The sequence below is a fragment of the Portunus trituberculatus genome, chromosome 47 (genome assembly GCF_017591435.1).
Source record: "Portunus trituberculatus isolate SZX2019 chromosome 47, ASM1759143v1, whole genome shotgun sequence".
In the NCBI taxonomy this organism is placed as follows: domain Eukaryota; kingdom Metazoa; phylum Arthropoda; class Malacostraca; order Decapoda; family Portunidae; genus Portunus; species Portunus trituberculatus.
The window spans coordinates 35,247,756-35,272,453 of record NC_059301.1 but is presented as its reverse complement, the minus strand read 5'-3'; the positions used below and the strand labels follow the sequence as shown (position 1 = coordinate 35,272,453).

At 44.8% G+C, this 24,698-nt stretch overlaps 2 protein-coding genes across 2 annotated transcripts in view; one reads left to right on the top strand and one right to left on the bottom strand.

Moving 5' to 3' along the window:
* Positions 1-17,212: 17,212 nt before the first annotated feature.
* Positions 17,213-17,902, bottom strand: LOC123498219. Its single transcript, XM_045245383.1, has one exon. The coding sequence runs from the start codon at positions 17,900-17,902 to the stop codon at positions 17,213-17,215; it is 690 nt and encodes a 229-aa protein (XP_045101318.1).
* A 6,336-nt stretch (positions 17,903-24,238) lies between these two features.
* Positions 24,239-24,698, top strand: part of LOC123498217 — a 2,043-nt gene continuing 1,583 nt past the window's right edge. The window contains exon 1 of the mRNA XM_045245382.1: positions 24,239-24,698. This exon is cut by the window's right edge and continues 1,583 nt beyond it. Coding sequence (XP_045101317.1) covers positions 24,239-24,698 — 460 coding nt within the window.

Sequence of the window (24,698 nt, the reverse complement as noted above, 5' to 3'; positions counted from 1 at the left end):
TAAAAAAGTCATATGTTGTTAAGTGTCGGTCAGAGAATGTGCTTAGCTCATTACTGAGTCTGTTGTAGTGTGTGATATTTATGGGAAGAATATCAGACTCCTCGTGAAGAGAAAGGGATGTCCTGAAGTCGAACCTCTTCGTTCCTAGGGTGAAATGAAGTGCTGTATTCTGGATCCTCTGTAGTTTTAAGGGGTTTGAGGGAGCAGAAAGGGAAAGAGCAAGTGGACAATACGTTAGAAGAGGAAGAATGAAAGCTTTATAATGTGAAGTTTTGTTTTCGCGAAATCTCTCCAAGTTGCTCAGGGCCCACGCAGCAATTGATTTAACATTCATGTAAGTGTACATGAATGTTAAATCTAAGGTATTTGTCTATGGTGAGGCTGAGTACTTTGTTTGAATGGCTGATAGGGATAGGCGTTGGGTTTGCATGGTGCTGGTATAGTGAAATTTGGCGTGGCTGGATGTTTTTTATATTGAAGCAAGTTACCTTAGATTTTTCTGGGTATGAGACTATCCACTATTTGAGCTCCCATAAGCTTGTTGCAGTTAATTCATTTTGAATTTTGTCTGTGAGGATATCCAGTGATCTCGAATGCGCTGATTGCGTTACATCATCAGCGTACTGTATGGTTAGTGAATCGTTGTGTGTCAGGGAAGGTAAGTCAAAGGTGTACATGTTGAAAAGGGAGGTGTGAGATGGTGCTGCCGTGGTACATTGGAACCATGCGTGCTTTGGGGTCCGAGGGATCTCCAAGCGCACGGGTTCGAATCCTGTCCACGGTCCGAGTGTAAGTTGGGCTTCCTCACTCGGGGCAACAGTTTCCCTAGCGGGTGGGCTTTGAGATAGGAGGTACCCCAAAAAGTATCCCCTTTAGCCCATAAATTCCCGTGAAAAGCCCACATGGTATAAAGAAAAAAAAAAGGGTGGGGAGAGAGGACTGAGCCTTGAGGGACTCCTGCCTGTAGGGTGAAGAATTGCGAGTAACTGATTTTATGGCGCATTCTATTTTTTCTCCCCTCAAGAAAACTGCATAGGAGATGTTGTGGCATGGGCGGTAGGTGGAAGTTATTACAAATTTTAACTTTAGGCCGTTGTGTCAAACTGTGTCAAATGCTTTTTAACATCTTTCATGACTAGTGCAGTTTTAAAGAAATCTTTATTGAAATTTAGATATGCTATGATGCTATGTTAGGGCATCATCGGTTGAAGCCTTGCTGTGGAAGCCAGATTGCTGTGGCGAGAGTGATTTATTGTCTTCGAGAAAAGTTCTTAGACACTGGTTGATGATGCGCTCAAATGTTTTGCTCAAAATTTCCAACAAGCTTATGGGGTGATAGTTTTCTGGAAGGTGAGAGTCCTTTCTGGGCTTTGGAATAAGTGTAATGTTTGAAATTTGAAGGCTTTTAGAAGATACACGGAAGTGATAGAAGCGTGAAAAATATTTGTTAGACTAGAAATGATCATTGGGAGGAGGTTCCTGGCCATTGGCCAGGTTATTCCTGAAGGGCCGGAGACGCTTCGCGGGGTGTACCTGAGCAACCGGGAGACATCCTCCTCCTAAATGGGTATTGTGAGAAAGTCTCGCGGGTCGAGACATGTTATAGTCCGACTCAAATATGAAAGCCGCTGAGGGGAGACCTATCGGGGATTCCCCGGCTGCGGCGTTGCCAAACGTCGCAGTCCCAATTACAGGATTAACACTGAAGTGTGGAGAAACGCCCATCTCTCCAGCTCTCTCTCTCTCTCTCTCTCTCTCTCTCTCTCTCTCTCTTGCTTGTTACTACTTCTTCCTGTTTCTTATTACTATATAGTTCTTTCATGCGTTATTATATAGTTCTCTCATGCACGTGTGTGTGTGTGTGTGTGTGTGTGTGTGTATAATCCTGCTTGCGCGAGTCTTTCAACAGTTTACGTATTGGTTCTCCTGTGACGCGGCACACACACACACACACACACACACACACACACACACACACACACACACACACACACACACACACAAACACAGTGGTTAGAGCACTGGCTTCACAAGCCAGAGGACCGGGGTTCGATTCCCCGGCCGGGTGGAGATATTTGGGTGTGTCTCCTTTCACGTGTAGCCCCTGTTCACCTAGCAGTGAGTAGGTACGGGATGTAAATCAAGGAGTTGTGACCTTGTTGTCCCGGTGTGTGGTGTGCGCCTGGTCTCAGACCTATCCGAAGACCGGAAATAATGAGCTCTGAGCTCGTTTCGTAGGGTAACGTCTGGCTGTCTCGTCAGAGACTGCAGCAGATCAAACAGTGAATTACACACACACAAACACACACACACACACACACACACACACACACACTCTCTCTCTCTCTCTCTCTCTCTCTCTCTCTCTCTCTCTCTCTCTCTCTCTCTCTCTCTCTCTCTCTCTCTCTCTCTCTCTCTCTCTCTCTCTCTCTCTCTCTCTCTCTCTCTCTCTCTCTCTCTCTCTCTCTCTCTCTCTCTCTCTCTCTCTCTAAAATAGACAAGTAGACATGCATCTTTTTTGTTGTTTCATTTTACTCTTTTTCTACATCACCCATGAGGTAAGAGTTAAGGTGCGTTTTTTTTTTATAGTGGTTTTACCCTGTAGTCATAATCCTCTCTCAGTTAATTAATCAGACAGTTCTTCGTCAGAAATGTCCTCCACATTGATAATAAAAGAATCCTCTAAGCAGAATTTGTTGACGCTGTAAATAATTGATTTCTCTTGACCATGAAGGTTGCGATGGCGAGTAGCGCGGACGAGATATTCACCTTCCATCCTGAGCAACAGGGAGGGGAGGAGTGACTCGATTTGACTTGGGGATTATCAGCGGTCAGAGAGGTTGACCTCACCCATGTCCAACCTTGAAAAGTAGCAACGTTGGAGAGCAGTGGTGCTACATTTTGTGGTATCTATACAAAATCATTGTCTTCATTACACTAAAACAATATTCAAAGTTCTCTATACATCCTTAGTAGAAATTTAGAGGAATACACTTTTATGACGGTTCATTAAGATGTAAGTTAATAATGAGATCGAAACATGTGCTACGATGCTTGGCGACACCGCAGCCGGGGAATCCCCGTTAGGTCTTCCACCCCCCCCTCAACGGCCTTCATATTTGAGTCGGACTATAGTTGTATTGTGTTGAGAGGTAAAGCGTTGTTTAAGTTTTGGTGTATTTTGTCAATGATGTGGTTGATGTGAGCGACACTGGGCCCAAGCACGGGAAGGGGCTGAGGTCGGAATATGTTCTGCCAATGTAGATGGAATATGTTGGTGACTTGTAAAGGGTCTGTGATGTGTTCACCGTCCACCAGGAAGTACTCGAATACATCCCCCTGGCTTCTCCTTAGTCTGTGCATCATATGCCAGAACTAGGTGGAGTTGTTACAGAGGGAGACTAGTTGCCTCCAGTGGGTGTCGTGATCATCGCAAAGACTCTTATTTATGTGTTGGTGTAGGATGTGAAAGTCTCTGTACAAGGGTCTGTGATTGTGTCTATTTCTTTGGAAGCAGATTAAGAGTCTTTGTGTTCTTATGGAGGGTCTGAATTCAATGTGAATTGTGTGTTGTCCTTTTGGTATATGTCTGTCGGCTGATGACTGTACGTCGTTTTGTAAGCGTTTTATGGCATTGTCTATTTCTATGTATGGTTGACCGTCGAGCTGTCTTGGTTGGTGTATGTTAGTGTTTCCTGAAAGTCATCCCAGTTAGTGGAGTGGCAGTCAGGGGTGGGTGCGGAGGGGGTGGATATAGGGTTGATGGATATTTTTAGGATAAGGGGGACATGATCTGACCCGCAGAGGGGCCCTTGTGAGATATGGTGGTGTAGGTGCATGGATTGCAGGTTAGATAGAATAAGGTCAGGCCTGCCACTCCCGTTGTGAGTAAAGCAGGTAGGAAAATCCGGTTTAAGAAAGCGCAGTCGTTTTAGTCTTGTAAGTTATAGGAGTTCGTGTCCACGCTGGTTGTTGGTGCTGTGTCTGAAAGCTGTGTGCTTGGCAATCAGGTCTACCCTGATGTAGACAGAAATGTTTGTTTTGTTGAATAGATTAGTGGGTCTGTCGAGAGGGAGCCCTGTGTTAGGTCTGCAGTATGTGGTGGCAACCAGAATTTGACCGTGTTGTGTGTGGATTTTGGTTGCCAGAAAGTGGGCTGAAAGCCAATTTGTTATGTGTACATGTTGGGTGGTGCTTTTAATCATAACGGCTTCGCCGTCATAGTAGGTTTCTGTTGTGTAGCGTGTGTTATAACCATAGAGTTTTATATGTTTATGTGTTAGACCTGTGTGATTGAGGAGAACAATGTCTGGATCGATGGAACGTATGGTTACTGAAACATGGTGTCTGCTGTTCCAGTAGTTACGACAGTTGAGTTGCATGATTATGATCATGCTCTAAGTGTTTCTCTTAACTCTAGAGGTAGTTTGCGTGTTTCGTGGAGAAGCGGGTAGTGTGAGGGGGATATGTCGCTTGCTTACTGTGTTTGTGGTTTGATGTGATGGGAGGAGCTTTGGGGCTGTGGCTCCCCGGTATCTCCCTCCTCATCAATAACTAATGGCCCTAGTGGAGCGGGGCTGTTATCTTCAGATGAACTGGGAACGGTTGTAGAAGGTGGTGGTGCAGAGTTTTGTGTTACTTGTTGTTTCTCAGTGTAGCTTTGTTGGTATTATTGTTCATTGTTTTGTATGAAGTTAGCTAAGAATTTTATTGTAAGGTAGCCATTTCTGGCAAGGAGAGAGTTCAATAATTCTGTTTGCTTTTCGAGGTTTCCAAATGAGAGTTGTATAAACACTTTAATTATTGTGTCTAAAAGGTTTTGTTTTTCTGTGTTGTTGGAAGTAGTTGTGGTGTTATGTGAAGGCGTGACTGGTGTAGCGGCTTGGGCGTATGTGACATTTTGTGTAGTAGCTGTTGGCGTTTTTGAGTTTTGGTGTTGTTGTGCAGTGCATTTATTAGGGTATCTGAATGAAACAGCAGTGAGTTCCCCACAGCAGTTGAGGGTTATCGCCTGGCAATTCTTGTAGTCATATAATTTTGTGGCACACTTTGAACATATTTAGTCTGTCTGTCTCCTTGCATTGATTTGTATGGTGGGTGAACTGATAGCATTTGTAACATTGAGTGACAGGGCGATATTCCTCAATGTTTATGTTGTATGGTGGGATGATTTGTGAGAAAAGTTTGATACCAGTGTCTTTTGTGTGTTCTGCTTGTCGTGACTGTAACTTTATTTTAAACATGTGTACTTTTTGAATGATGTGTAGGTCGTCAATCTTTATATTATTTTTTCCTTCGACCTCCATGCGGAGATCTTTGCTGGTCATTTTCAGAAGATAGTCGTCTACATATCTGGCAAGCAACGTCCTAGCAGATATCTGCTCCTTGACTCTACGAGCTCGAAGCCTATGGATTTAGATTTTTGGGTAGTCTCTGGGGTCATGTGCATGTCACGGTCTACATCGCTAGCTAAGCCAACGATGATGTAGGAACAAGATTTGAAACATTTCGTGTGGAACTTGAGTCCGTGAGAAGAAAGCATTACTTAGGTCAGGGGGAGGGGTGGCAGTCGCGATTCGGTACCTTAAGGTCCGGTCAGGGGAGCGAACAGCGGTCATTTCAGTACCATAGGGCAAAGCCTTATGATGCCTCAGTTTTCAGGAAAATAAAATAAAAATCTAACTCACGCAAAGACACACATCACAACAAACAACATGGAAATGACAGGAATGACAGGGTTCTGTAAGGAAAAGCTAGGTTAGATTGTATTCACTCCACGGTTTGCGGCGGTGATGGACGGCTACAGAACGTAATCCGCTGTTTGGGGAAAAGAAAGCACAGGAAAAAAAATATATTACAAAAAAAATGGAAATATGAATCACTCTGGAGACACTCAGAAGGCCTGAGCTGTCCTGGGAAGCGTAGGAGCGGAGAGGCTGGATTGGGAGTATCAGTAAGAGCGGCTCGGAGACGTCCGTGCAGTGCAGAGGTTCAGAGAGAACTCCTCTGAGGGAGGGTGAAACTATGAAGAGTTAAATTTGGTGGGGAGGGAAGAGTTGAGGGCTATAGTGAGAAAGGAAATAAAGTAGGAGTGTAAAGGTGACAGGCAGACCGTCTTGCTAATTCTTATTTTTTCTCTTGCGGAACGCTTCGTCCTGAGCCTATCATGTATTTACTTTACATTATGCCTAGGCTCTCTATCAAACTGCATGATAAGCATTTTTCTTTTTTTGTATAAGTGTCCTGCTTTGCCTCTTTCTGCTGCCGGATGTCAGCAGACAATACCGATGTCCACCACCCCTTACTGGGGAGGGGAAGTGGTAGCGAGAGCCACCATGCTCTACACAACCGTTAGAGAATCCACACATCCACCCCAGAAACTCAGGGCGTTGAGTAATAGCAAGTTAGGTTTAATGGTGGATGTGTTATGGAGCTACCGATGCATGTACTGTTTCCTCTCAACCTCTCTCTGCTGCCGGATGTCTGCAGACAGCGCCGGTGTACACCATCCCTTGCCGGGGAGGGGAAGTGGTAAAGGGAGCCACCATGCTCTACACGATCATTAGAGAAGCCACACATCTCCCCCAGCAACTCAGGGCGCAGAGCAGAGGAGAGAGCAAACCATCCATGTGCCTTGTTTGTTAGTTGTTATACTATGTATTCCAGATCTTGTGGGGTTGGTGTGATGTATGTTTTTATGTCATAATTATGTCATATGTCTCCAAGGTAGGTATTCCTGGTAAGTGCTATTTTGTGAACGTGTGGGATGGGTTAATTTTGTTAAGATACTTTATAGGTTTTCTGAACCAATTGTGTTCAGTTCCATGCTCATAACCATCTGTTGCCTTAATGTATGTTGTATCCTCAAGGATGTTCTCAAATTTTTCTTTAATGTTGTTTCCTCTTTTATGAATTGTGATGTTAAGAGGATCCAGGTTATACACTGTGTGTAGTTCTTCTGTCGTTTTTGTATATGGATATTTCTCTTGGTGTGCAAACCTTAATGCTCTGTTTTGTATTCGTTGTAGTGAAAACATTCGTTGTTTTGAGAATGCATTAAGTGTGTAGGTTGGGTATGTTAGGATAGGAAGGACACATTCTTTAACTAAGTGTATTTTTATGTTGGTGTTTAGCATTTCAAAGCGTTTTATTACTTTGATGGCAAGGGAAGCTTTTTGGGTGATGTTTGCTGTATCCACGTGGGCAGAGCTTTAATCCTAGTACGCTTGCTTCATGTGAGTAGGGTATTAAATTTCCTTCAGTGTTAACCGGGGTTGTCTTTAATAAAGCTATGGGGGAGGATAGTGAATTTTGATGTGTTGGTTTTTATTTTCCAAATTTTGTTCTCGAAATTATTTATGTTTTTAATTTCCTTCTCTATTTTTTTTGTTAGCATATTTCTTGATTTGCCTGCTTGTGTTATGATTTGTGTAATGTCGTCTGCGTATTGTATATTAATCCCATCTGTAATAGGTGGGGGTATGTCGTATGTATATAATCATTGTGTAAAGTGTTGATGATAGGGTTGTCTGCGTATTGTATATCAATCTCATCTGTAATAGGTGGGGTATGTCGTATATATATATATATATATATATATATATATATATATATATATATATATATATATATATATATATATATATATATATATATATATATATATATATATATATATATATATATATATATATATATATATATATATATATATATATATATATATATATATATATATATATATATATATATATATATATATATTGTGTAAAGTGTGGGTGATAGGCTGCTTCAAAGTGGTACACCACTGTGGAGTTGGAAGCTTTGGTCTTCGAAGCTATTTAGTGTAATAGAGGCTGATTTATTGTCAAGAAAACTACAAAGTAGCTTTGCTATTGTTCTAGGAAGTTGTATCTGTTGTAATTTGTATTTGAGACCATTTGTCCATACCTTGTCAAATGCCTTGGAGACATTTCTTAGAACTATGCAACATCACTTTATGTCTGAGAGGACTTTTGAAATGGTTTCTGCGATAGTTGCTAGGGCTACGTCTGTTGATCTGTGTTTGTGGAAACTATGCTGTGAGTCAGGTAGTATATCGCTGCTTACTTGAAATGTTCTAACTCTCATGTTGATTATTTTTTTCATAAATTTTGCTTGGCACTTCAAATAGTGAGATGGGGCGGAAGTTATTGGGGTCTGTTGTTGGTTTGTTTGGTTTAGGAATCAGCTTTATTTTAGAGTGTTTGAATATGTTTACGAAATATTCCATAGATAGTGATATGTTAAGTTTTGTGAATATTTCTAAAACTTCATCGAGTAGATTCTATAGAATGATTTTGTTTATTATAATGTGTCCTGGTATGTTATTTTCGAATTGATTTATAATGTTTTTAACTTTTTGTATTGTGATCTGGGATGATAAGTAGTTGTTGTTATTTAGGTTATCTGGCTTTCCTTGATGGTAGGGAAGTATTTCTACTATATTGTTGTTGATATATGTGTTAACTATTTGATCGTTCAAATGATCGAACAACAAATTTTCTGTTGGGCTTATTCCGAAGACATTACTCCAGATTTCCTTGAAGATTTTTTCTTTGTCTTTTTCTTCATATATCTTTCTGTTATCTTGTATTAGATATTGTGTTTGATTTGATGTGTTACCTTTAAGTTGTTTTATGTTTTGCCAAAATTTCTTTGGATCTTTTAGAGTGTCTGTGCTTCTCTTTCATTTTCCAAGTTAATTGTGTTCAGTTTTTTGCATTCTTTTACAATGGTGTGTTTTATGGATTTATAAGTGATACATTTAGTGCAAGTCCATCCTGATTTTAAACTATATTCCATTAATCGTTTCGCCCACCATTGCAGTTCTTTTATACGTTGGTTATATATAGGTTTCTGTGTTGTTTTGTGTGTTCTGGTTGATATATGTTTTTCCATAGTTGAGGTAATTGCAATCATCCACTCTTTCAATGCCTTTTCCAAGGTAGTTTGGTTAATGAATGGGTGTGTGTTTATGCTTATTTGTTTTAAATTTTGCTTCTTCTTTGAATTCTTCTCAGTTAGTTTCGTTTGTTATGTATATATGTATATATGTTTATTATAATAGGATGTGAAGTTATCTTTATGATTATGGGTATGTGGTCTGAATCAGTTGTTGGTCCAATAAGTATGTTGTGGTATGTTTTTTTTTTTTGTTAGTTAGTATTATGTCTGGGATGGATAAGGCGTTGTGAGATATGTATATAGGGAAATCTGGGCCTATATTTGCTTGTTTGTCATCATTAATAAGCATCATTAGAGCTTTACTTACTTATTATTCGTTTTCTTGTCTAATTTGGGGTGATGTGCGTTCAAGTCCCCAATGATGTAAGTTGATATTGACTGGGACGCTATTGCATGGAAATCTAGGATTGGTAGATAAGGCCTACGAAGTGGAAGGTATGTTGTGGCGATGTTTATTGAACCTGTACTTGTTTCTATTGTAATTTGTGGTATGTCAGTGTCGTAATATTTTTTTTTATTTTGTGTTTCAGGTTATGTTTAACAAGAATAGCTGAACCATCATGCATTTCATCGCTGGAATTAATGAGGTTGGTAGTGTAGTTGAATGTTTTTATATTTTCGTGTTTTTTAATCCCGTGACTGTTAAGAAGTATTATATCTGGGTAATATCCTTGTATACATTACTGAGGGTAGTTTTCTTGCTTTTCCAATGTTGGAAATTGTGTTGTAAAGTTATTAGTGTGTGTGATGTGTGAGTGTGTGTCATGTTGTGGGAGATGATAGGTGTATAGTGTTGTTGGGTAGTGGGTGTTTGTTTGCTATTAGTTTTTACTTAGAGGCGTGTCTGTGGTAGGTTTTTGTCATGGTGGGAATATTATTCGCTTTGTATAACTTGTTCAGTTCTTTGTTAAAGCTGCCAGGGTTGATGGAGTTGAGGTAGTGGGCATGCATTAAGCAAGTTTGTATTTTAATGGTTCTCTCTGTCTAGCTGGCATGTGGCAGATCGCAATCCAATTGGTTGAGGGATGATTTGTTTAGCAGCTTGGCGGCTATAAGTGTGTGTGTTTGTTTGCTTTGTTGCTTTACGTATCTCCGAAATGGCTTTTTCCCTCAGGGGACATTTATTGGCTAGGGAATGATGTTCACCAGAACAGTTGATGCATTTTTTTTGTTGCTGTTTTGCATTGCTTCCAATAATTTTCTGTGCCAGAACATTCCGAGCGTATTTTGAAAACCTTTCCTTTGGGGCATTTGTTAGTCGGGCGGTCTTCGATGTTATAACATTTCAAGCAAGTCAGGATACTGATATTGAAGTGCGGGATACTCATGTGAAAGGCGAGTAGTCCTTGTCTGTAGTCTTCTTTACTGCTGTAGAGCTGTTGAGAGTGATTTTGATTATTTTTGTTTTAGGATCTTAAAGATGTTTTCAATCCCCTCATTAAGGAAGTCATTTTCATTAAGAAATTCAGCCTCAATTTACTATTGTTATAAATATGTTCGTCAGTGCTACGAAGAACGATGGTCCGTTTTGGTCTTATTTCAGGGGGTACAGTGGAACCATGCGTGATTTGGAGTCCGAGGGGTCTCCAAGCGCACGGGTTCGAATCCTGTCCACGGTCCGAGTGTAGGTTGGGCTTCCTCACTCGGGGCAAGGGTTTCCTAGCGGGTGGGCTTTGAGATAGAAGGTACCCCAAAAAGTACCCCCTTTAGCCCATAAATTCCAGTGAAAAGCCCACATGGTATAAATGGAAAAAAAGAAAAAAAAATTATCGGCTCTGAGTAAGTCTAGGGTGTTGGCAGAGAAAATCTTGTCATCATCATCGTCAGTCCTGGTAAGTACAATGAAAGCGTCTGGTGTCGTGATGATCCGGGTAGCGTAGAAAAGTTGTTTAGAAAGAGTTCTCAGAAGTTTTTGCTTGGCAGTCCCCGAAGGGAAAGGGCATTTTATTTCAACTCTAGGCATCACTGCACCATAGGCCTAGAGTTACAACAAGATAAAAGAGAAAAATAAAAATTCCTACAAGGGGGCCGAAGCCCGACACACGACACAACTAAGATAGAAAATAGAAGGAGCCTACCTATGCGAAGCAGTTTGAACACCCGATTTCTAAAAACCGTCTCAATGTCCCTGCCCCGTGCCTAACTCTACCAAAGTTTTGGCAGACCGGACCTGTGGGCTTACGGCAGTCCTCTAAGGACCTCCTTGAGCAAGCCGCAAGGTTCACCTTCACCCACCGGGGGGCACTAAGGACGAAAAGGAAATAAAGTGGGAGGTGAAAAAGGGCACTGGACAAGGGCGAGCTCTCTACCAAGAAGAAGAACCCCAGCACACGAGTCTTCTAGCAGTAACTGAGGCTTGGGAGCAAAAGGCGGGAACTTCAAAATGGAATTGAAGTGACGTCAATAGCGATCTTGATGACCCGTCCCGTTGTGTCGTGAGTGAGTCAGGAATAGGAACAGTAACATAAAAAGAAAAGATGGAAAGGGGGGAAGAGAGGATAGGTAAAGAATAGGGGGTGATAAGAAAGGATAAAACGTTTTAGTAGGAGAGTATAGTCAGTGGGGCTTGACCCAGGGCGCAAGATGATTTTCTGTGGTAATGAGAACCGGATCGGAGGGAGGCTGGGAAGCTATACCAACACCAAGCACACGCAAGCGCCGGACCGCTCACGCAAAGAACGAGGCCTCCGCACCTGCACGGAAATGGTGGCCAAATACTCGTGTCCTTCAACAAACACCAAAACAGCGTGAAAGAGGAAAAGTGAGTATGATGCATTAGTAGGGAAAAGGATGACAAATAGAGAGGATGGGGTAAGAAGTACATCCGTATAGCGGAGGGACCTACAGCTTTACGTGGGTTCCGAAGCACGGATAGTAGTAGATTTGGTGAATGATTTGGAATTAAAGGTAAATGGTAAAATTTTATTAGCGAGGTTGGTGAAGGGGGGTGTAACTTTTATTTGTGAATAAAAATGGATGTGATGTGTGAGTGTCTGCAATCTCCCTGCTAAGCCCTTCTGGGAAGCCACGGGTGGTCGGGTACGTCCTAGAATGTCAGCTTGCTCTGGGGAGATAAGAAAACTATCGTGATTGTGTAGTGTTAGCGGTGATTGCGGAAGCGAGTGACGTGACAGGGTGCGATGTTGCCGTGTCCCTTCCCCGAGAAAAGTCTGCTGCGAGCCTGTTCCAGGGCCGAGTGCACGGCGGTGATCCACTCAGACACCTTGAGTGGCGGGAAGGAAAGAGACGTAGTAAAAGAGTGGTGGGAAGGGAGAAAAAAAGATGCGGCAAAAGGAGCCAACTACCGTAGCCAGACCGAGCAGATGAATAAGGGACTCGATTCCCCGTTTATCCGAGGATAACGGGATCGCAAGTGTATAATTATCATCAGTCGGATGGCACGCCAGCTGACCCCCACAGGCCGCAGAAAAAAAAATATGTTAAAAGAGGTAATGCTTCGGAGGAAAAGTATAGAAAGAGATGGGCGGATTAGGGCCTGCTGCCGCCGCCAGAAGGAGAGATGAATAAGGGACTCGATTCCCCGTTTACCAGAGGACACAGGGGGTCGCAAGGGTATATCACCTGTCGAACGGCGACGCTAGCTAACCCCCTACGCACCACACGAAAGAAAAAGGTGGAAAGAAGATGGGAAGGTTGGTGGTAAGTGGAAGGAGTTTGCTATCTGTTGTCTGTAAATTGGATCAGGAGGTTCTGGGGGAGGAATAAGTAAGTTTCTCCGTGGCTGGTGGCGATTTGTTAGAGGAATGTTGGTAAAGAAGTTGTGTGTTATTGGGTGTCGGTCAGGGAAGGTGGTGAGTTGTTTGTTGAGCTTATTGTAATGTGTGATGTTTATGGGTGGAATGTCGGACTCCTCGTGAAGAGAGAGGGAGGTCCTGAAGTCGAACTACTTCGTCCCGTGGGCAAAACGAAGTGGCCTATTCCGAATCCTCTGTAGTTTTAGGAAGTTTGAGGGAGCGGAGAGAGTAAGGGCAAGTGGAAAGTATGTCAGAAGAGGGAAGATGAAGGCTCTATAGAGGTGAAGTTTCGTTTTTGTGCTACTGTCGCAAAATCTTTCGAGGTTGCTCAGGGCCCGCGCAGCAATAGCTTCTTTCTCTATTATATGGATATTGAATCTAAGGTATTTATCGATGGTGAGGCCAAGAACTTTGCTTGAATATAGCTGACGGGGATTGGGACTTGGTTTGGAAGTTTTTGAGATAGGAAAATTTGGCGAGGTTGACTGTTCTTTATATTGAAATAGGTGACCTTAGATTTTTCTGGATGAGAAACTATTCACCATATGAGTTGCCATAAGTTTGTTTCATTTAGCTCGTTCTGAATTTTGTCTGTAAGTATGTCTAGAAATCTGGCGCGTGCTAATTTTGTTACATCATCAGCGTACTGTACTGTTAATGAATCGTTGTGTGTTGAGGAGGGTAGGTCAAAGGTATACATGTTGAAAAGTGTTGGGGAGAGGACAGCCTTGTGGGACTCCTGCTTGTCGGATAAAAAAAGTCTGAATATATCCTGTCATGGCGGATTTTAGTCTTTCTTTCTTCATGAAAGCTGCAGAAGAGACTTTGTGTTAGGGGGCTAAGTTAAAGTTAATGCAAATTTTAAATTTCAAGCCAGTGTGCCAAACCGTATCAAAAGCTTTTTTTTTCACATCTTTCGTCACTAGTGCAGTTTTAAAGAAATGTGAATTCAATTTTAGGTATGAAATAATAGTGTTCAAAGCATCTTCGGTTGAGAAGCTGCTCCTGAAGCCGAATTGCTGAGGTGGGAGGAACTCATTGTTTTTAAGGAAAGTTCTCAGACGCTGATTGATGATGCGTTCAAACGTTTTGCCCAAGATTTCTAACAAGCTTATGGGACGATAATTTTCAGGAAAGTGTGTGTCTTTTCCGGGCTTTGGAGTAAGTGTAATGTTAGAAGTTTTGAAAGCTTTTGGAAAATACCCGGAGGCGAGGGAGGCGTTGAAAATTTTGGTCAGACTGATGGTAATTACTGGGGTGAGATTCCTTGCCATTGGCCAAGTTATTCCTGAGGGGCCTGGGGCGTGTCGCGGGGTATGCCTGATCAACCAGGAGACATCCTCCTCCTCAATGGGTGTTGTGAAAAAGTCTCGTGGATCGAGACATGTTAATCGTATTATGTTATGTGGTAAGATGTTGTTTGGGTTGTCTTGTACTGTTTCTGTGATATGGTTGATGTGGGCAACACTGGCCCTGTGAGGAGGAAGAGGGTGGGGTTGAAATGTGTTTTGCCAGTGTAATTGGAAGGTGTTAGCCACTTGGACAGGATCAGTGGTGCGATCACCGTTCACCAGGAGGTGGTCGAATTTTTCCCGCGGGCATCACCTCAACCTGTGCACCATGCGCCAAAACTGGGTGGGATTGCTGCGGCGGGTTCCATCTAGGCTGGAAACTATCAGCCTCCAGTGAGCGTCGTGATCATCACGAAGACTGTCGTTTATGAGTGTGTCAGGAACAGGAACAGGAACATAGATAGAAAAGGCGGAGGGGGTAAGTGGTGATAGGGGAAGAATAGGTAGGTGATAAGAAGTGAGCTTTAGTAGGAGAGTAGTCACTGGGGCTTAACCCAGGCGCATGATGATGCTGAGTGTTGTTGAGCTACTATTCTTCAACGCAGGCGGTGTAGTACTTCAGCAGCTTCGTTGGGTTGATGGGCGTGGGCGGGGAGGCAGGGTCTTGTCAAGGAGAGCCGCAGCGTCGTTGTTGGTGGCGTCAGGAGTGGAGAAGATGTTTAGGTGTGCTGGTTGGTTATCTCTCTCATCCTATCTTGCTTGTACTTCTTGAATCCTTTTATCAAGTCTGAGAAGGACATCTCGCTGGGCCCGGGGTCTTCGCGTCTGGTTCCCGGGTTCTTGCTTCTCAGCTGGTAGTGAATGGTGTGTGGTTCCTCTGCGCCGTCCTGGTCAGCTGTCTCCCTCCGTGGGCTTGGTCGGGGGGTCGGTACAGCTTCGGCTGAGGTAGGTTTCTTCTTCTTCTTCTTCTTGTTCCTCTTGGGTGTTGTCCAGCCTTCTTCTTCTGGAGGGTGCTCGACATCTGGAGGTGGCTGGTCCGAGTCGCTGCCTTCTTCCTACTCTTCCTCGATGGTCGCAGCCTCTTCTACTAGGTCGTCGTGGCAAGGTTGGTCGTCGTCTTGGTGATGCAGCTGGTGACTTCTTGGCGGTCTTGGTGTGTGGGAGTATGAGGTTCCGAAGGCTTGCTTTGGGATCCTTATACCAGGTGGACCGTTGTGTTTCAGCAAGAGTGGGAAAAGGACTTACAGGCGACGGACGTTGCTGCCAGCAAGGGCTTTTGCCGTGCAGACGCAAGCAGTTATCTTCGCTTCCATATCCCATGTCCTGCGAAGCGGTTTCGGGCTTGGAGTACCAGCTGTGGAGTTCTGGCCTGTCCTCGCAACTTCTCGGGCCTCCGGTCCTTTGTCTCCCTCGCAGACGGTGAAGTGTACCTTATCACCTTTACGAGGGAGACGTCTTTTTAAGGACCGCTTTAGTCCGGTGTAGTGTACAAAAACATCATCTGTTTTTGTACTGAAGTCGCTGATGACACCGAAGCCGCGCTTGTAGTTATACCACTTGAACTGGCCGTGATGCTGCTGGCTTGCCATCTCGAGCGAGTGTGAGTCTACCACGACACCTGTTTTATAGGGCTGGCAAGGACGACGTGTAGTGTGATGGGAGGTACACTCTGACTGTCTGGCTCGCGCGCTGGGTCAGCCGCCTCCCTAGGCCCGCTGATGGTTTGGTTCTGTAGTTGATTCAATATTATTATTATTATTATTATTATTATTATTATTATTATTATTATTATTATTATTATTTTTATTATTATCATTATCATTATTTAGTAGTAGTAGTAGTAGTAGTAGTAGTAGTAGTAGTAGTAGTAGTAGTAGTAGTAGTAGTAGTAGTAGCTGTAGTAGTATTAATAGTAGTAATATAACTATTATATATTATTATTTTTGATAATAATAATTATGATAATAATAATGATAATACACACAATAATAATAATAATAATAATAATAATGATAATAATAACAATAACAATAATGATAATAATAATAATAATAATAATAATAATACTTATCATTACTATTATTATAATAATAACAATAATAATAATAATAGTAATAATAATAATAATAATAATAATAATAATAATAATAATAATAATTGTTATTATTATTATCATTATTATTATTGAAATCAATATAATTTTTGTAATCATTATCATCATTATTATTGTTGTCATTATTATTGTTTTTATTATTATTGATATTATTTCTATTATTATTGTTATTATCATTATTGTTATCATTATTATTATTATTGTTATTATTGTTATTATTATTATTATTATCATTATTATTATTATTAATATTATTATTATTAATATCATTATTATTATTATAATTGTTATTATTATTATTATTATTATTATTATTATTATTATTATTATTATATTTTTATTATTATTATTATTATTATTATTATTATTATTATTATTATTACTATTATTACTATTATTATTACTATTATTATTATTATTATTATTATTATTTTCATCATTATTGTTATTATCTTTATTTTTTATTATTATTATTATTATTATTACTATTATTATTATTATTATTATTATTATTATTATTATAACTATTATTACTGTTATTGTTGTTGTTATTATTATTATTATTATTATTATTATTATTATTATTATTATTATTATTATTTTTATAATTATTGTTATTATCTTTATTATTATTATTATTATTATTATTATTATTATTATTATTATTATTATTATCATTATTATTATTATTATTATTATTAGTAGTAGTAGTAGCAGTAGTAATAGTAGTACCAGTAGTAGTAGTTGTAGTAGTAGTAGTAGTACCAGTAGTAGTAGTAGTAGTAGTAGTAGTAGTAGTAGTAGTAGTAGTAGTAGTAGTTGTGGTGTTGGGTAGCTGTCGGGACAGTACAGCCACGAAGGTGAAGGTTCTTCATAGAAACACGTACTAACTGTAGTAGGTGTATTCAGGCAGAGGAACACAGAGAAAGCCTTGGAAGGCCCCCGTACGCGTGCCTGCCTTGGAGACGCCAGCAAGACTGAGGCTTACGTAGGGTTGCCAGGCGTACGATAATCAGAGGTACAGGGAATACATGTGATACATTACATTACATACCCACACCTCCCTCCCCCCTCACGCTCGTAGCACTGTCTCGAGCGGAACTCTTTTCCATGAGCCGCTGGGAACGACGTGGGGCAATTGGGGGAGCAAGTAAAGCAGACGGACTTTTCTCGTCTGACCAAGGGACCACAGGGATATGGTGGGGAGGATCATCACCATGGGGCGGCACTGGGCGTAGGAGACGGCGGTTGCGTCGCCAGACACGTCCGCTGGGGAGACGAACATCATATTCCCTGTTCCTGCTGCAGCCCATGACCACACCGACCTTATCCCAGCGGAGAGACACAGGGTCCTGGATGCGGACTGTGGCTCCAATGCACAGCTTGGGGAGGGGCCTGGCGTGCTGGTCATAGTGAGCCTGCACCTGTTCAGCTCGGGCGGCAGCGCGGCGGTCGCATTCCTCCGTCTTGGTCTGCCAGTCCGCGGAGAAGGACTCTGGGTGGGCAGGGACGCAGGACCGAAGAGGGTGGCCATAGAGGTGTTGCGAAGGGGACCGTCCTGTATAGTTGGGAGAGTTACGCAGCTCCAGGAGACCTCTGGCAAACTCCTCCGTATCAATGTTGCCGGAGGGGGCTGTCTTCAAGATGAGATGCTTCACCGACTTGACAGCCGCCTCAGCATGGCCATTAGACTGGGGATAGTGCGGCGGGCACCACATGGGACGACCACAGGCCATATCTGTCCGCAATGACAAGAAAGGACTTGCCAATGTCCGGAGAGGACTCAGATGGGTTGTCGTCGCACATCAGGGGTTCCAGTCTGCCTCGCCCGACGGCGAGTGGCTTCCACACCGCGGTGGCTGTCATGGAGACGAGCAAGGGTGCGGCGGCGGAGAGCTACAGGAACCACGATCCTCTGGCCATAGAGGACAAGCTCCCCATCTGCGTAGAGGTGATCGCGGAGCTTCCAGTAGGGAAGTAGGGAACTGTGGAGCTCGTACCGGTTGGACGGGAAGCCAGATGTCACGCAGGCGGTGAGGTGGGCATATGACGGGTCTGCCCTCGCTGCTGCTCTGAACTCCTGGAGCGTCCGATCGGCGTCATGGTGTGGTGTGTTTTGGTCGGAGCCTTCAGCGTTGGCAGCTACGACACACCGCAGGTGGGCAGTGGCAGCAGTGCACGCCATCTCGTCCTCAGGAGTGGGGTGGCTGACTGGGGCTCTCGACAGAGCATCTGGGATGCGTAGCAACTTCCCGGCGCGCCATACGGCTGTGAAGAGGTAGGGCGAGATTTTCTCCTTCAGACGCTGGAGACGGGGATTCTCGATCGCGTCCAAAGTGTAGGCATTCAGGATCGGGACCAGTGGCCGATGGTCCGTCATCAGCGTGAAGTGCTGTAGGCCTATGAGGTGGAGCCGACACTTGGACATGGCCCATACAACGGCAAGCAGCTCGAGCTCAATGGTGGCGTAGCGCGTCTCAGCGTCAGTGAGGAAGCGTGAGCCACATTGAACTAGTCGTGTGCATCCTTGGCCGTGATCTTGTAGGAGAGCGTACCCAATCCCATGAAGGCGGGAGGCATCCGTCTGGAGGACGACTGGTAGCGCTGGATCAAAGTGGGCCAGAACAGGCGGCTGGAGAAGCACCGTCTTGACATGGTTGAAGGCTTCATCATGGTCCGCTGTCCAAGTGAACGTCCGTTTAGGGCTCAAGAGAGGGCGAAGAAGCTGGGCTGCGGCTGCTATGTCCGGGGTGAACTCTGACAGCTGGTTCACTAAGCCCATAAAGGAGCGGAGGTCAGTCAAGTTCGCGGGCGTAGGAAAGTCCCGGATTGCACTGACGCGGTCTTCGCCTGCAGAGATGCCAGAGGGGGAGAGGTTGTAGCCACAGAATCGGACCTGAGGCTCGGCAACTGAAAACTTGTCCTTGTTGAGGGTGATCCCGTGCTCTCTGCATCTGCTGAGCATCTGATGAATCCTCTGCAAGTGTGTGGGAAGTCATCATCAAAGAGAAGAATGTCGTCCACCACCTTGACACAATTCTCCAACCCTTGGAGTGCCAAGTCGCCGCGGTGGCAGTAGGCGTCACCAGTAGCTGCGAAGCCCATGGGGCCTCGGCAATGCCTAAACCGGCCGAACGGGGTGATGAAAGTTGTGAGGTGGCGATCCTTCTCGTCAAGTACCAACTGCCAGTACCCCACAGAGCATCTGCTGTCGTGAAGAAGCGGGATGACGGAGTGACTCTGCGGACAGCGGCGTAAGGTGTTGGTGCTGGGTGAGCTGGGCGAGAAACCTGGCTATTGAGCTTTGTGAGGTCCACCGTGATGCGAACTCCCTTGTCCTTAGCCACGACGACCAAGGGGTGACACCAGGCAGACGGCTCATCGCCGGCAGGCTCAATTATCCCTTGACGCACCATGGAGTCCAGCTCATCCTTGACTTGCTGCTGGAATGCGAAGGGATCTGTCGTGGTGTGTGAATGGCGAACGGTGTAGCGCCCTCCTTCAGGTGGATCTGCATGGGCTGTGCGACCATGGGCTTCAGGGAGCCTTCCTCAGATCCTCCTTGGAGAGAAGTACGTCTGAAAACTCACGAAGGAAGTACTCCTTTGCAGCATATGGAGACGTGATGTCAGGAGGGGCCGCTCGCTGCACCGGTTAACATGCTTGACCTTGAGAATCGGCTTCGGGAACTCCGGGAGATGATGGCCAGTTCCTTGCAGTGGCCATAGGAGAGGAGTGGGGTCTGGACGCCATCGTGAACTTGGATCTGGGCGATGCAAGACTTTGCCCGAGCCGTAAGGTAGCTTGAAAACATCCCAGGGCAGGTGCCATCTCTGAACCGTCCGCCGTCAGCGTGTGCACGGGAGGTAGAGGCTGTAGGCTGTCCTGGGGATTTGAAGAATGCTGAGGTGTCGCTGGCCAATGACTGTGACGTCCGCGCCTGTATCTGGCAGCATTTGGAGGTGGGAAGTGGATCCTCCATGCGTCAGGTGAATACACACAGGTTTAGGAGTCATGGCCTCAGACGCTGGACTGCGAGTCACACTGCGGCAGGAGCTCTTCTTCTGTGACGTAGCGTGAGAGCTGTTCTGGCTGTGAGTCGCATTTGTTAACCTGCAGCACTTGTCGTAATGCCCAGTCTTTTTACAGGCACGACATTGGGTGTCTTTGGCAGGGCACCTGGCAGTCTTTGCCCAATGGCCCTTGCGTCCGCAGTTGCTACAGGTGCTGTCGACAGCAGGGCACTGACCATATGAGTGCCGGCGGGAGCAACACTGGCAGGGTTGGGACACGTCAACGGCTGCAGGCTTCCCTCGCTGTTCCGAAGGCGGTTGCTGAAGTGAGGAGGCGGCCTTGTCACGTCGCTTTCCCCGTCTGTAGGCAGAGATGGAGAACAGCTGACTTGGAGACGACTGGATGGCGGATGCTGTGTTCCGGGCGGCCTCATACGAGCGGCAGCAGGTGACCAGGTCCTGGAGAGGGGCACCTGAGTCCATAGAGATGAGGCGTTGAACGAGCTCCTCCTCTCTGATGCCCATGAGCAAAACCATCTTCAGCTGGGTCTCAGCACAAGTCACTGGATCACCGGAGCAAAGGTCGACCTCTTCAGCAAGGTTTTTCAGGCGGACATAGAAATCAGAAAAGACTCACCCACTGCCTGTTTGCAGCACAGGAGTTCACGGCGGCGGAGAGCCTCGTTACGTTGACTCTTGAAGTGGGATTGCAACACATCGAGGACTTCATCCACGGCTAACAGTGTGTCAGGAGCGATCCCGAGAGTGTGTTCAAGAGTCCTCTGAACCTCCAGGAAACAGACATCCGTAGCTGGATCAACTGCTTTTCTCTGGGAAGGCGCTGCAGATCAATCATGACTGAGAAATCATGCCACCGGCGACGCCATTGCCTGAACATCTGGTAGGTGGCGTCGGCTTGCAGGATGGGCGGACTCTGAGCCACAGGTTTGCCCGTGGGGGGGCCTGCTGTGGACGTAGGAGTCGCAGTCACAGTGACGGGTGGTGCAGCGGCTGTAACGGCAGTCACGGCGGGGGTGGCAGGGTGGCAACTGTTGGAACAGCTGTCACGAGAGCCGGCGGGGCGGCGACTGTTGGAGCATCTGTCACGGCAGGCAAGGCAGTGACGGGAGTAGCACCCGCTGCAACAGGTGTAGTCCCCACGAGACCAGTGACTGCAGGCTGATAGGCTGGGGCGAAAGGGCTGAGTGTTGGTAAGGGAACAGGTAAGCGGGCTGGAGACGGCTGGTGTTGGGCTGGCGATGCCTGAACTGACAACAGTTGTAGCAGTGCCATGAAACGCTCGTTGTCATCCCTGCGTCTCATTTCCTCTGCTTCCCTTCTTGACTCCTCTGCTCGCCGCCTTTCCTCATCCTCCTGTCTTCTACGCAAATCAGCTGACAGACGTGATTCCTCCAAATATTTGATGAGGTGAAGAACGGTACCGTCTTGATGCGCGGGAGGAGACAGGTGGGGTTGAGGCGAGGAGTGGGGCAGGTGGGGGGTGAGTAGCGGCGGGCCCAAGGGTAAGCCAGCCGGACTCCCCCGGGGACTGGCTTCGTCGTCTGAAAACTGAAGAGTTTCCTGCTGGTGTTCGGTGTCGCTGCACTCGGGCGAAGGACGCGGGAGCGACATGATGAACAAGGAGAACCCGTGAACAGACAGGAAGCGTCCCCACAATCAATAGAGAAACCCGTGAACAGCTGGGTTTTATATAAAGTTAATGCAAGAGAGTGAGCGTGTGTGTGGCAGTATCTGGCAACTCGGTCGTCGGCAGTGTGCGTGGCGCACCCCGCAAGGTACCAGTGTTGCCATTCTAGCTATTTTCCCGCTGGATCTAGCGATTTTTTACTGTGATCTGACTATCAAATTTTTCATCTAGCGGCTAGCGGGAAATCTGGCGGGTGTAGAACGTCATCTGACGATTTTCTAGCGATTTTTCCTTAGAGACGATGAAACTTCGGGCTTTGTGCCATTTTACAAAAGAACACATTTTCGTTATGAAAACAGGCATGTTTCATCTTGGTGTCAAATTAGTCAAATACTCGTAAATGGTATTGACAGTCTCCCGTTGGTACCAACTTGCTCAAAATCTCTCTCTCTCTCTCTCTCTCTCTCTCTCTCAATGCGTGTGTATTTTCTAGATTGGCCTGAAATCTAGCGATTTGAGGGGCTGATCTAGCGGGTTTTGTGGTTGAATCTAGCGGGATTTGAAATTATTCGATGGCAACCAAGGATTCTAGGGAGGATATACGGGTTCAATGGGCGCGCGGGTCGTAGGTAGTAAGGGGGTGAGGGATGGGGGGATCCATCAGCGGGGGAAGATGAGCGCCGTTACAAGATTCAAACAGTTAGTCAGTCACGGGAAGGAGCGCAAGGCACATCAACCATTGCCCGTCTCCGCCTGGGCCACACCACGTTCAGTGCTCACTTGCATCGCCTACGTCAGTCTTGTGAGTTGTGACCCCTTCTGCCCTAAGTGTAGGACTATCCTGAGGCCATGGAACATTTCCTGCTTCAATGCCCACGCCTCCTCTCAACATACTGCATTACGCTCCGGCTCTCCGCCCTGGCCATCACAACACTCGACCTGCCCACCCTCTTGGCGGCCTCAAGCATCCACCTTTCCTAGCTACCTGCTGTCCTTCGCCTTACTTGTGCCTTCTTGAGGAAGACCGGCCAGCTACTCACACAGGAGTACCCCAGGACTCATAAGGATCCATAGATTTTCGTGGCCTCTTTTGAATCCTTATAAGCCCTGGAGTAGTCCTGTGTGGGTATCACAGGCGTGGTAGCTGGCCTGTCTTCCTCAAGAAGGCACAAGTAAGGCGAAAAACAGCAGGTTACTAGGAAAGATGGACGCCTGAGGCTGCCAAGAGGGTGGGCTGGTCGAGTGTTGTGATGGCCCGGGCAGAGAGCCGGGAGCGTAATGTTGAAAGAGGAGGCGTGGGCATTGAAGCAGGAAATGTTCCATGGCCTCAGGGTAGTCCTATACCAAGGGCAGAAGTGGTTACAAGACACACGTAGGCGATACAAGTAAGGGGTATGGTGTGGCCCAGGCAGAGGAGGGCAGAAAACGCATATATATATATATATATATATATATATATATATATATATATATATATATATATATATATATATATATATATGAACATGTTTTATTTGCCTTATAAGTTCATAACCGCGAGAGAATGCAGGGAAAAAAATAAGGGGAGGGGGAGGAAGCATGGGAGAAATTTTAAGTTATTCCTAATAACGTTTTCTATGAAATTACTCGCTTCCAACAGATGGCAGCACCGTCGCTGTCCTCCAAATTTTAACCCACACCAAAACTTCCTCTCTGTATATTCCTTGACGGTAACACTACAAGGCAGTTGAAGGCACCGCCACCCAGGGTTGCCAGGTTTGGCCTTTAAAGGCCAAATGGGCCTTTTTGAGAGAAGGTTGGCCTCGGTTTTATTTCCTGTTGAGGCCAACCTCAGTCTGGCCTTTTCGGGGCCTTTTTTGAGATGCACGTAATTTGTTTCAAGAAAAGAAGGATATATATATATATATATATATATATATATATATATATATATATATATATATATATATATATATATATATGTGTGTGTGTGTGTGTGTGTGTGTGTGTGTGTGTGTGTGTGTGTGTGTGTGTGTGTGTGAGAGAGAGAGAGAGGGGGAGGGCAGAGGGCCACGGTACGTGATTCTTGTGCGGGACGTGTATTTGGTAACCCCGTTACTGTAAATTCCTTTGATTTTTATCAAAGTATTGGGCTTCGATTCGTCACGAAAAATCTGTAATGAATTACATTTGTACTTGTTTATATTTTTCACCAAAGTAGCACTGGAATTAGCAACGTAGACTATGTGGTAATGCTTTATAGTAAGGGAAAACTTCGTCGCAGACACGTCGGGACTTTGTTAGGAACACGTCACGTCGGTCAAAAAACCTTAGTCTTCGCTTAGCTGCCCTACGGTCTGCACCTCACACCGTGTACTACACTGTAACTACAGTGTGAAGTTGCCTACAAAGCCTACACCGACACAGCTACAATGGGAAAATGGAAGACTGAATACAATTATGGAAGGAATTATAAGGAGTGGGAGAAAGAATTTAGTTGGCTGACGAATAGAAGTGGATCTTGCTACTGCAAAGTGTGCAAGTGTGCAATTACCACCAAGAAGAAGAGCAACTTGAGCTTGCATGAAAAGACAGAAAAACACAAGAAAGCCTCTGAGGCTGTAGTGAAGTCTGATACCCAGTTCATGAAAAACTTTTTCACACCTTCAGATAAACGTGATCCAGTGAAAATTTTTGAAATAAAATATGCTGTAGGAGTTGCTTGCCACAGCAGCATCAGTTCAGTTGACCACTTAACTGAAATAATTAGTAAATCTAGTAAAGGACACGATTTGGGAAAAGTAAAGTTGCATAGAACAAAGTGCACTGCTATTCTGAAAAACATTGTAAGTGTTTCTCTCCTGGAAGAGCTGATCAGTGAACTGAAAACTA